We start from the raw sequence: 13,856 nt of genomic DNA, 5'->3' as shown, positions 1-13,856 counted from the left end.
AATGTTGTGGTTGGAAAGTGTGATGAGTGTGTTTTATTTCGATTTGTTTTTGTTATACTGAATCGCTCCACGTTGGATGTTCTCTGCCAGATTGCTGTTTAGTGACGTTTCCCGTTCTGTTTTTGTTTTGCATGTTTGGCTGATCCTGCGGCTTCAAACGAATCATTTCACTAGCTCTAACTTACTTTACGATGGAATGATATGAATGTTGGCAATTAAAAATGGAATGCTGTCAAGCGGAATATAAAATTATATTATTTGAAATTGTTGCAGATGTTGATTCTATGTGTATTCTTTTTTTTGTAATTTTGCTTTCGAACTTCAAGCTAAATGTTACAATAAGTAAAGCGTACAAGCGTACATCCTCCTAGGATGAGATTTGTACGTTTGGATAGAAAATACAAATAACAGCAATATCAGATGATCCTTCATCTGACACTCGTGTAGCAAATGTAAAGCATCTCAGGCGCATATTCCTTGCAGTAACGCATCTAATTCTTGCTGTCAGCTATAGGACGATGCCCGCGATGTATTCCAATACGAAGCGGATGTAATTTGCTATTGCGTCGTTAGCGTGTCATGATTGCTTTCCGTGAATGCGATACCTTGATGTGATGGAATTGGAATAACATTATATAATACACCATTATATAATAGTATAACATTAATTTATACACCAAGACGGTAACACATTGTCTACGGTAGCGCCATCCCTAACGTAGCTTTTCTGTGACAGCCACTGTCACTGTCACGCGCAGGATTTTGTAACGATTCATTAACAAACTTACGTGTCTTGAAAGCTTTCAATGTGTTGTATGCATACTACTGTTATTTTGTTTGCCTAATATAAATATTCGAATCATAAGTTTCCAAAGAGCATTGAACTACAATTGGATTGAATATATCGGTATCGATTTATTGCCCTTCGAATAATTTACATTCGATCACACTTTCCACCAACGCTGTTAAAAATAAATACATATTTCATTCTATAGATATCGCAGTTTTATCTTCCAAACGGTAGATTGATGTTCTACAAAATTAGTTCAAATGGTTAGATAATGCTGTTTACTTTTTGTTATATTTCTAGATAGTTTTTGATTCTGTATTTATAACATTATCGATCCTCATTAAATTATTTTCGTATATTTTCCTCCTATCGTATATTTATCGAGAAGTTTCTGTTGATTGTATGCATCTAGAATCGATAACTATGTTGGTCTTATGGAGGTGATCATATTCTCGAAACATACAAGTATGAGATTAGCCTTGTTATATTTTTCACATACAGTCCCCAGTTCCCATCTGCTTCGTTTGTGCCTAATTTCATCAAGTAAATCACTACATTACCTTGATGTTGATAGCTAAATTGTGTCAATCTTGTATTTTTTCTCCCTAATCCTCCATCCACTACCGACATATCCGACAGTAGTACACTAGCTAGTTAAATGTATCGTTCCCTGTTCTTCCTATTTCCTGCTCCTTCCCCCCCCCTTCCTCCCTTACATAAACTAGATTACTAGGGTTATATATTTCCTAAATAGTCTATATTACACTCATAAATCATACAGGACGGCCCACGAAACTGACCGAAACAAAACAAAAACCAACCAAACAAATCAAACCAAAAAGAAATTAGAATAAAAACAACAATACTATAAATGATACCCCCCCATTATATATATACAGTTAATATATATAAATATAATACAATTTTTTGTTGCACGTTGTTTTTGAGCGGACGCTGTTTTAATGCATGTTTCTTGTTCTGTCCTTGCATGTAGGGATTCGGTTTTGTAACATTCGCTAATAGTAGCGATGCGGAGCGAGCACGCGAACGTCTTCACGGCACTGTGGTTGAGGGACGCAAGATTGAGGTGTGCATGAAAAACAAAGTTTTTTCATTTTTCTTTATATAAATATATATAAATATACATATACATATACTATTGTACCTTTTTCCTCTCTATTATATCTATTTTATTATATATTTCCCGCCCCTATCTGTCATTAGTTTCCTTTATCTTTATTATTTCTTTGCTTTGGTTTTGTTTTTTTTTCTTTCATACTTTATCATTTTACCAAACATTATACTTTACTTTGTTTTGCTTCTTTTTTCACGGTTCATTTTATCTTTTTTTTTTTTGTTTTTGTTTCTACTCTTGTATTACTTTCATTTGTGTTATTCTGCTATGCATTTTGAGTTTCTTTTGTTTTATTTTCCCTTTACGTTACTTCTTTCTCCAAAGCATCAATGATACTTACTATATACATATTCTTTTTAGAAAAGAAAAGACGTTACGTATATATGAAACACTGTAACCACTCGATGTTTTCCTCAGCTCTTCTAATGGTACGAATGCCTACAAAACAAAACAATAGAAGAGCGTTCAATTCACACAAACACAAAAAAAAACAAATAAACCAAACCCAACGCCACGTTAAAGTGCAGCCCAGTAATGTGTGCACTTGCCAAATGCACAAGCATTAATCGGAACTAATTTGCGTCGTTTGCTAATTTGTAGTCGTTCGTTTTTTAGCCGCATTGTGTTCTTCTTGGAGCATCCGTGTATTGCCAACCTCACCGCGATTGGGTTCCAGTTTTGGTTAGTTCGGTTTTGGTTTTATTGCTATTTGCGAATGAGTTTTGGATTGTACTAGTTTTCTTGTCTACCTTTAGGCGTATGGGGTTTAACACTAAATGGCCCCACCCAGACCAATTTATCAGTTTCGTTACTGTTTTAGTCGGCTGCGTGCGTGCATTTAATGCAAGAGTACTAGCATCTTTTTTTTTTAATTTACTTTTGTAATGAAATAAACTCCCATCCCCAGCTCTCTTTCTCGCTCTCTCTCTCTCTCTCTCTCTCTCTCTTTCTCTGTCTGTCTATCTCGCTCTTTCTATTGTCGTGGATAATGTAAGCTTTTTTGTTTTAATGCCGTTATTTTTGTACCTAGTATGTGCTCCCCTATCCCGTACAAGAACGGTGGATGAAGTCAGTTGTGTTTACATCCAGTTTCCATTGTTGCATTGTTTTTTTTTTTTGGCGTTAAGTTTATAGTGCAAGAAATTGCAAAGCTAGCGAAGAAAAGCGGAAGGAGAAAGGTTCGCTCGATAGCACTAATTACTATTATTACCCTTTGTATGTATGCGGCTTGTTTGACACTTGGTGGTTGTGGAAGTACTTCTGGAATGGTAAACAAAAATATGGAACGTGTTATGTTTTTTTGTTATCTTTTTTACTTTTGTGATTGCCATTAAATGTGCCTCTCGTACCATACTTATATATATATATATTATACATATATACTCTCACTCTCTTGCTCGCAAGTTTATTATGCTCCTTCTTATTATACCTCCTTTGCCATTATCATCCCCTTTTTCCCCCTATCCTTCCATCCCTTTTAGACCCCTTTCCTTAATATTCTATAATGGTATTTGTCTCTGTTAAGTGCCTAGAATTTTGCATCCAAGATGCGGTTGATGGAAAAAAAACATCCCCATTCGTCGTTAGTTTTGATTCACCCTTAAACTCACTCCGACACACTCACACACACTTACTTACAAACAAAACACGCAAAAGCTCGCAAGTAAATGCACCACAAAGTAAAACACGCACACGCACAACATAAAAAATGCAAAACTGAAAACAGAAAGCAACAAACAAACAAAACAAAACAAAAACACAAAAGACCGTTGGTAGTTATTTTTCGACTGCGTGTCTGCGACACTATATTGCTCCTTACAAGAATGCTAGTTTGTTTTTGCCATGGTGTTAGTATTGCTGCGCTTCCTCGTTCCCAACCACATCACCACATACCATTCCTTAGTGCCCAACAGTTTCTAACCATTTTCAATTTTGGTCCCATCTAGTGTAACGTACAGCATATGGTGTTTTTGTTTGGGGGTTTTGGTGGCTTTCTGACAACAACAAAAAAGCAATACTTCTTCCTCCGGGACGTGTCGGTGTTGGTGGCCAAAATTTACGCTCGTGGTCTATTGACAACCGGTTCATCTGGTTAGCTAGTGCATCGAATGCTCGTTGTTTTTGTTCCTTAGAGAATGACCATTTCTCCTAACAAGCGGTAGCGCCATTAAATAGTTTTGGTTTTGCTCATTGTGTGCTTTTTGTTTGCATTCAAACTGGTCTTCTAGTTCAGGTTGATGTGGTGTATGCTAAACAAACACAGTTATGCGACAGCACACCTTTGTTTGAAAGTTTTAGAATTAATGAAGGTATCAATTTGTGCTCACTAAACACTTTTTTTTTTCAAGCAATCGGTTGCTCATTTTCCCTTTCCTAGCCTTTTTTTTGTATTAATTGGTTTTACAAAACAGATACCAGAACCGCCCCGTAAAATCGCCGCCCAAGCGCTGGTATTGATAATTGAACCCACCTCTGATTCGTTTTGTTTCGTTCTCTGCTGCAGAATTTTAGTGTTCATTCGTTGTTGACCACCGACTCTTCTTGCGATGCGTAATTCTTTGAAAAAAAAACGGTACGTTGTTCACACATTCATGCAACACTCACCTACTCAGAACAATCGAAAACCCTACCATGCTATTTCTACCAGTCCCCTAGCAATCAGCATTTTTGTATACCATTCCAGAAGTACAAATCCACCCACTGTAAAGCCAAACATTCTAAAAATAAGCTTACACAATCAATTTTTTTATAGGCATTACCTTTTCGTTCTTTTTTTTTTGTAATATCCAAACAAACCCGTCCGTTATTTAAATCATATGCAGCACGAGCCATGCACGCACAGTACGAATACAACTTCAGTTTAATAATTGCTGGGAAGCTGCAACGTTTAACCGGCAAACAAGTGATCCAGAATCTTTTCTAATTTCATTGGAATTGTATTGTTAGCACTACCAGCTGGAAACGTAAATTACACTCCAATTCAAATCGGTACGTTTATCCGCTTCCTGCGAAACCTGTCCTGTGCAATTTAAAACAATCCATCGAAAGGGTTGTACGCGCCCCTGCCACCACCCTGAACAAGAAATTTTCAATTACACATCGATCGGCACACCCTCACGGCACGATGCTTCAATTAAGTTACACAACTACGGAATTCCTCTGACGAGCGGCGGCGAAGAATTGCCCAGGGAGAGCACCAGCAAGCAAACAGAGATTGTTTCACTTCATTCGGGATACAATTTTCAATCGAAGCCCAATCAGGATGCGTTGTCTTCCGGATCTTGGCCAGTCTGTGGGTGGGATTGGTAAAAAAGGAAGCGAACGACGGTGGTGGTGGTGGTGGTTGGTGTTTTAGCTTTAGCTCAAGAAACCCCATTGATGGTGGTGAGAAATTAAGTTTTCCCAGAGGCAGACTTCCCATCTCGATTGGTGGCCGGCCCACTACCGTGCGCGCGGCTCTCCAGTGGAACGAACGGCAAAAAGCGAGTGGGTTTTGCGAAGAAAGACGTTACTATTCAGAGAAAATTAATTTCTGGCATTTCATCTCGAAGTTGGCAGCGGTAGAGGTTGCGCTTTATCCTAGCACGGTGATGCTGGTGCTCGGGTAGGAAACGAATAGATTCTGGTCACGCTTCGGTGCTAGTTGTGAGCTTTCCTATCCATGTCAGCTTGTGTATTCTTTTGATTTATGGCACAAGGCACCGGGCAATGAAATATTGTTTTGAAAGGGTTTTTTTTTCAATGAAACTCTGATAGACTCCGCAGAGTTATGGTTCATGAATTGTGCTGATTAGTGATATCCAGCCCTTACTAAAGCTAATGCTGTTTTAGATAATTAAATTTTGGGATATCTTCAACCAGCAAATACACAATCACTATGCACTGTATTTGAGCTTGACATTAAGTAGAACGATACCGGTGTACCTTTCCGACGTATCGGTTGCATACACTTGCCAACAATGGCCATCAATACATCAGCTTAAATTTTCCCTCTACGCCACTAAAATAAATTCTTGCCAGTGCAACAACACCATTGCATTGCCCAAAATGGCAGGAATTCGTCGTTTTTTAGACTTCGTCTTCTCCATTGTCCAAATCTTGAAATGAAAATACCAACCAAAAAAGATTCCTTCGTGATCTTGTACCCTTGCAGTGGTGTGTTTCGTTTGAAGCGTCAATGCAACGGACGAACGGTCACCGTGGAGATGCAAGGTGCTTGAATTGTATCCCTTACATATCCAACATCACTGTGTTTAGTGGAACACAAAACCCAGAAAAAAGGGAAAAAAGCATCAACCCAAGATTTATCGCTATCCAATAAATCTGGCAGCAGTGTGCACTGTGTATACACGTCCGATAGAGCCCGTTTTTGCCTCGTTCCCGATGAAAGTGCAACAGCAAACGAAAGAGAGGGGGTTCGTCGCTTAGTGCCTTTTACCCTTTACCTTTTTTATTCTTCTTCGCTTCACTGTTTCGTTCCCTGGTTGTGCGGATTGTGCTAATAAGCATTCTTTTCGCGGCTCGTTGGAGTGTGTGATTTGGTTTTAACCCTCGTTGCAAAGAAAAATGCCTTCTCTCTGTCTTTACGTGGTTTGCTAGCACCAATTGCACCATGCAGCAGCAGCAGCAGCACTCGATACAGTGCAAAGAGGCTGGAGAAAAAATTCAGTGGACGTACACTCTAAAAAAACACAGCTCTATAAAGACCCGCTGGCTGCAACAATACTAAATAACATGCGGGCTCTCCACATTGGCCGCGTGCAGCGCGCAACAATACAGTACAATGGGTCCAACCAGGACACACAGTGCCTGCCGGTGTCCTTTTACCAGGAGTGGCACTTTGAAAGCTCCAGTTCCAGTTCTCCCTTACACGTGGCTCAGTTAAGTCTACCGAGACGCGATATACATCCTCCTTTTTTTTTTTTGTTCCAGAGCACAGAAATAAAAGAATAGACGCACATAAAAAGTGAAAACTAGAACACTCAACCTCCAACCAGCGGGGAGCAGTGGGTATCGTGAGCGCACGTTGCTACGGTACAAAAGGCTGCCAGCTTCCAGCAAAAGAGGAAGGTTACAAATCACCCCGTCAAAGAAAGGACCATCTTTTATCCGCGCTTCATTCGCTGCAAGCGAGCTGCTGAGTTCGATTTTTGTTGCAATTTTTTCCCCCCTTTTTTCCCATTTGTGCTCGAAATGCAGCGACAAAAAGGATGGGAACGGAAACCAAAAAAAAAGCAAACCTACTTGCACACAGTTTTTGCTATCTCTTCCTGCTGTGCAGTGCTGCCAACTGGTACAGTGTTGTATATTTGCTGCAAACCGTGCCTAATCCTACCGTTCATCTGCAAAGGTAGTTCTGCTGTGCAGCGATTGTAACGCTTTTTTCTCCTTTTTTTTGCGTTCTGTTCATCCCCTACAATACGGTTCGCCGGCGCTACTGGACAGTCGTGCGGATGCAAATCAGCAACATGAGCTTCCTGGGCAACATATTCAAGCGTGTGTACGGTGGTGGGTGTGTATTTCCGAACCGATGTTTATCGATTGGGATACAGTGGATGCGCAAGGCCTCGCAGTTCAATCTCATTCACTTTCCAGGAAGCCCTTTAAGAACCTTCCAAACATGTTTGGGAGCTTTTTCTCCATTTCAGGGAACTAACTTCACTTACTAGAAACGGTCGCACATCCGTCGCACAAACGGAACGATTGAACCTTTTACCTATTGTTCTCTTCCCTCGACGGTGAAATCGATTCCCAATCGTGGACACAAATCCATCGTCGATAAAAATTCAAACAAACGGGAAGTAAAGCCCCCTCCTCCCATTTTGGGGTGCAGCGTGACAACGTGGTGATTCGATTTTTTTCTTCTTTTCCTCCCTTCCCTTCTCTTCTCCTTCATATCATCCCTCCGATTCTGATCCAATTGTTGCATATTTTATGCAATTGCACTGTGCGCGGCGCGCGCGCTCCACCTGCCAACTTCGTTCGGAAGCAACTGTGCCGGAAAATCGGTGCAATTTTGCGCAACCAATCATGGTGGTGCATGGTGATTTTTAAACACAGCGTAAAATGCAAATTTGTACTCTGCTGGTACACATGGTGTGCCCCCAGCGCTTCTCGCGAGCCGCTTGGCGTGAAGAGCGGCACGGGAGCAGCGGTGGAAAAATTGAGTTTTCGCCGACTGGTTTTTCCTGTGATTTTCTGAGAGGGGTTTTCGTTCGTTTTAGATACGTTTTGCATATTACTTTTTTATTTGTGGTAGATTTGATTTTTTTTTTTTCATATTAAAATAAGGATTGGTATAGCGGAACATGCAGCTGGGAAAAATCAAATAGCGTATGTTCGACCAGGGTTCAATAGATTTCCAATTTGAATTTGTACACCGCTACCGTCCGGAGCGTTAGATTCCGTTGCTTAATTATGCCAAACGCTCAGCATTAAATAGGAAAATCATTTTTTTATATTCTACGGTCTTGTTTTGTAGCTCAGAAAAATAAGAGTGTTTGTACGGCATCATAAATATTTGAATGATTTTATTACTTATTAGTCATAAATATTCGAATAATATTATTTTATAAAAATTCAACGAAAGTTTATTTTTCTAATGCTACTAAAAAATAACATCGAAACTTGTTCACTTCCTGGTAAATGTTTTGATTTTATTCATAATTGCAAACCGATCGCAATCTCCCGCCGGTTAAGGTTTTCTCTCCACCTTTCTTGTTGTAACACAACTACTATTGGAAGCCAATTATAAAAATGTCGCTTTAAAAGCAAGCGAGTCACCAAACAAACCCCATACACCCTTCTCCGTTACGATATGATGAAGAGGTAATCGATGCTGTGTGAGTGTGTGTGTGTGTGTGTGTACACCAACCTGCTCTCTCCCTTGCAAAACACGGGAAGCAACACAGAAGGAAAAACCATTTAGAGCTCAGCTCACGGGAATAATTAAAAACGTGACGTGGAAAGATAATATAAAGACTAGCCAGCCGTCGTGCAGCGTGCAAAAAACAGGGGGACATAAAAATCAAACGAAGAGGGTAAAACAAAACCGTATCAGAGAACACAAGAGGAAGATAACCCACCGAACCCGACCGCAAATGGAAAAATGAACGAGTGACATTTAATTAAAAAATGATGCTAACTTCAGAAATGATGCCTTTGGCAGGAAAGCACATGGCAGCAGGGAAGGGACTGTTCCAGTTCGATCCGGGACGGGTAGGACGCGGATGGACCCAACTTCACATTCGCACACGGTGTCGGTGTCCCAATGAAGTGGAAACCAAAACAAAAAATCCCCAGGAAACTATGACGACGGAACGAACGAGTGAAAAAAATGGTAATTTCAATGCAAGCACCAAACCTCAGAAATGTGACACACTCTTGTTCGTTTGTGGCCTGCCTGCGCCTGCCTTGGTGGGTGCAGAGTTTTTTTTTGTCGTGGAGAAAATGATTATATTGTTTAATGTCTTTTTCATCCCCCGCTTTTGCGCCCCGAATTGCACCAAACTGTCCTTTTGTAGCGAGCGTATGTTTTGAATTGGGGACACAATGGGAGACGAAATCAAGCATCGTGTCAACGCCACGTTTTTGTTCGAGCTTCCTTTATAGCAGCAGAGAGTTTAGAGTTTTGCAACAGGATGTTGGGGGGAGAAAAAAACAGCGACCATAACCCCTGCCCCCGTGTGACATCACGAGTGATGACGGGGATGAAGTTATAATTTTCAATTTAATATGCTAATAGAGAGCCAAAGTTTTTCCCCTTCGCTTTTTTTTTTTTGTAGCTTGAACCGCTTGCACAAACTGTTCACAACCCGAACCCAGAACATTGTACTATATAGCTGAAAATATAACTTTCCACTACTGCCCGTGGTGTGGTTACCATTATCGTTCGCTCGATCGCATGCTCCCGTTAGCGCAGTACACAGAGCAACGCAAGTTAATAAAACTAATTGTTACCAACTGTACCATCCATCCGTTCGAGCGGAGCTATAAATATCTTAATTAATTTTTATCCATTTTTACCTGCTTTTGTGCTGCGCCAAGCTGCACAATGAAAATGGCACCCAATTACAATCAAAACCACAGAAATCACCACCACCACCACCACCAGGGGCCTTGATTTTCGGAGCATTCCGATTGCCGTGCGCCGCCATTTACGTTCACTTTATAATTATTGTTCCCTGTCGCTGGCTACTATAGCAATTACACGTCCTTTTTTATGCTTTTTGTTGTCCACCACCGCCCCACAATTAACTCCCCAACTTGGGCGAATAATGGGTCCATAATTCAGACCACACGGCGGAGACACATTCCCGTAATGTGCTTCGTTCGCTGGCAAAGCCATTTAAAGTGCAATAAACGGATCCAGCAGTAGGGCTTCGGCTCGCACCATAACGCATAAATTATGCTGGACAGGCTTTAACGGACGACCAACCCCTCCTCCAATGTGCGTATAAGTGATCTTATGCGTGAATAATTGCAATTGTGTGGTACCTTTTCGATAATGCTTTATCGCTCAACAATCGCCGCAAAAGTCGAGCCCAACTCGAATTATTGACCGGTATAACAGCTTCCGTAATGTGTTTTTTTGTTTTTAATTCTGAACGTACTCGAGCGCATGGCTCGTCGCTGCTGCTCGACGGTTTGAAATTTAGATGTACAAAGTGCGCCAGGTCCGCCCGGTCGTCGAATCGAGAGTTACAGTGTTTCATTACGCGCGTGTGTATGTTAGCAAGTATCATTGTAAAAATATGTTTTTTTTTTTCATTTTCCTTTATTATTTTCACTCTTCATCTTCTGTTCTCTATCACACACACACACATACACACACACACATTAAAATCCACTTGAATGCATTTAATTGTTATATATTTTTTTCTTTTTTCCTCTCCGGAATTTGCCCAAATTCTAAACCAACAACAACCACAAATACAATACCGCGAAATAAATTCCAACAAACCGTGAACAAATATACTGAAAAAACCACACACTCACACACATACACAAATACACGCCAACACCCACAACAAACAACAACAACAACAAATGTGCATCCCCCTTGCGCGCGCGCCCGCCCGCCCGCCCGCCCGTGTGTGTAATGCTGTTAAAACTGTAGGTCAATAATGCAACCGCACGAGTTCAAAGTAAAAAAGCTCCTGCTGTATCAAGCGGTAAGTTGTTTAACCATTACTTTCCTTCCTATCCTTGCCCCACTTTCTACTTTCGCCTTCTTTCTCTCTCTCTCTCTCTCGCTCTCTTACTCACTCTGTATTCATATCCTCGTATTGAATTCGGAATTATTTATAGCATCTAAGCGTGGTTTGAACCATCACGCACCGCCTTTTAGAGTTCGTTTTTGGGTTTCACTGTTCTAGTGTGTTTTCTTTGTGCATTTATGTTTTCCAAATTTGTTTTTTTCACTCTCTATTCATTCCCATACATAGAGGCACAAGCAAGTGCATCGATCTTGTCTTTCTGCTCTATTTTTTCTCCCCTGTTTTTCTCCCTAACACTCGTGTGCATGCCTGTTTAGTGCTTTGTCTTTGGTCTTCTAGCTAACTCTTGTCGGTTTTGTTAGTTTGATAAACATGTTTATTGAAGCAATTAGGCACCAACTTTAATTCTAAGTATATTGTCCTTTTAATATTATTTGTATTTCCTGTGAGCTGTTTTTTTGGGTAAAGTAGTGGACAAAATAATGTTTCCGATTGTTATAAAGATTTGTTTAAAGAAATTATAAACTAAGACTGTTTCTTGGACCAGTTTTGTTAGTTTCTGTCAAAATTCGCCAAAAAAAAATAAAATGTCTAATTGACATCCTCTTTCATTTTTTCCCCTTTTTGTTCATTTTGTGCCTTCTAAGGGTTTTTTTTGGTTTCCACTTATTCATTCACATATTGTGTAACTGTGTTAAAAAATTTCACCCGACAGCTGCTAATTACTGCACACCAAAGTGTGGTGTTATCCATTCTACTACAGCTACCTTATCTCATTAAACTACCTTCATCATCTCTGTACCTGTATTCCACCAGTATTCCCCCCGAACGTTACCGTATTTCAATCGAAAGGTTTAAATGAAACGCATTTACTCACTTCACGTTTTTTTTCTCTTTTTTTTCTCTCCTTTTTCTTCTTCTCTTTTTCACACGAATTGTTTTAAATGGTGTACCTTTTCGAAACCTCCAAACCTGTTTTGAATCGTTTCCCAACTGTGCCTTCCGAATGCGATTGGCATTTGATGCTGTTGTCCCCGTGTGGGCATAATAACGCAACACAAAAAATGCAATTAAAAACAATATGCGGTCCCCGTTCAATAAATATCAATTTCATGGTAAAATGTTGTATCAATTACCTACCCGCACACTTTACATGCAAATGGGTGGGGGGGGGGGGGCGGTGGTTTATCGTGTTGCATTTCGGACGATATTTCTCTTTGAAATGTGATACCTGCTCTGGTTGTTGGTATCATTTTGTTATATTGGTAAAATTAAAAATAATAACCCTACACCACCCACCCCTAATTGCGTGTTTTTTTTTTTGCAAATGGGACACTTGTGAAACGATACGAAAATCGAAAATCAAAAACCAAAATAAAAAAAAATCACTTACAACTCAACAACTACAACTGCAACAACAACAACCCAATCCTCCATACATGTGCAACTTACTCAACCTACTCACGGCGCAACACACGCACAAAACCGCGCACATGTACGTATATGTGCGTGTGTGTGTTTATGTTTTCATATTGATATGATGCGTGTGTGTGTGTGTGTGTGTGTACAGTGTTTCTGACGAAACAAGGCGCCGTCTCGGCCCCGTCACTGGGTGAGCAAAACCTTCCATTAAATACTACTACCTCCTCCATACCCTTTGTCCCTCTCTCGCTCGCTCTCTCTCTCTCTCTCTCTCTCTCTTTTTAGCCATATTTAGTCAGTGCCCGGAATGTATGCAATAATACACCTATCGCTCGCAGTTACCCTGGAGTTGTAAAATTTCCCTAATTTCCCATAAACGTCATCCAAAACGCTTTGTATTGTACGCTCTTTGCATGCAGTTTGTAGTAGCTCTTGTTTATCCACTCACCAGCTAAGAGAAGCTGTGCCAGTAGACGGCATCAAACGATTTATCTGCGTTATCTCAATGTGTTAGCGTCTTATGCACACATTTAGATTTAAAAGGAGAGCATTGTGAATGTTTTGCACCGTTTTGGAGATGGCCATTGCACAGTATTAAGAACACTTGGGTTCAAATTATTAGCCTGGGTGTGGTGTGTGCTTGTAAAAATGTTCTTTCACATTCCCTTGCTTTCACTTTTGCATGCAAATTTGTAGATAGAGTTTTTTTTGCCTTGAACACAGCTCTTGCGGAACGAAACTCGTGGAGCAATATTCCTTCAATGGGGCACGTTTCAGCTCTAGCACACGGCTTTCCTTTCGCGTGCACTGTTCGCTCGCTAAGGATAGTGAAGAGGCTTATTTTTCCTTTGCCACCGTTAGCGCTTAGATGTCGCTGCAAGTCACAGCTGCTGTCGATAGTCGTTTCCTTCTGCTGTATAATGGATATAGGCAGCAGCAGCAGCAGCAGTGTGCTTACGATGTCTCTGCACAGTGCGCTCCGTCATGAATTCCACCAAACCAAGCTAAAATAGCTGACACACACACACTCACTCACTCAAACACACACACACACACACACACACACACACACACACCGGTTGGCTTTAATCAATTGATCGCTATCAATCAACCGACGCTTTGTCGACTTCACGACCGCTCGGTACGGGGCACACAGAAGGAGCCATCCGGCCGGATGGCCCATTCAGCACCCATTCACGTGATTATCAAAGGCTGCTGCTGCTTGCTTCAAGGAACAGCACGCGTTGCAGCTGGATTGCTTTTCAACGCTTTTTCATTGGCTAAGTTACGA

The 13,856-nt window shown here is 40.7% G+C and overlaps 1 protein-coding gene across 28 annotated transcripts in view; it reads left to right on the top strand.

Annotated features, from left to right (window-relative positions):
* The window catches only part of LOC121593792 (homeotic protein female sterile), a 203,721-nt gene that overhangs the window by 160,255 nt on the left and 29,610 nt on the right, over positions 1–13,856 (top strand). For 22 of the 28 annotated variants that reach the window (XM_041916457.1, XM_041916460.1, XM_041916458.1 and 19 more), the window contains 3 exons: positions 1,785–1,877; positions 11,044–11,098; positions 12,714–12,755. In XM_041916457.1, the coding sequence (XP_041772391.1) occupies positions 1,785–1,877; positions 11,044–11,098; positions 12,714–12,755 (190 nt within the window). The remainder of the gene's footprint in view (positions 1–1,784; positions 1,878–11,043; positions 11,099–12,713; positions 12,756–13,856) is intronic. The other 6 variants (XM_041916465.1, XM_041916463.1, XM_041916470.1 and 3 more) reach the window with 1 other exon arrangement.

The sequence above is a fragment of the Anopheles merus genome, chromosome 2L (assembly GCF_017562075.2).
Source record: "Anopheles merus strain MAF chromosome 2L, AmerM5.1, whole genome shotgun sequence".
Lineage (NCBI taxonomy): Eukaryota > Metazoa > Arthropoda > Insecta > Diptera > Culicidae > Anopheles > Anopheles merus.
Note: the sequence above shows the minus strand (reverse complement) of the source record. Positions and strands in the feature narration are given on the sequence as shown.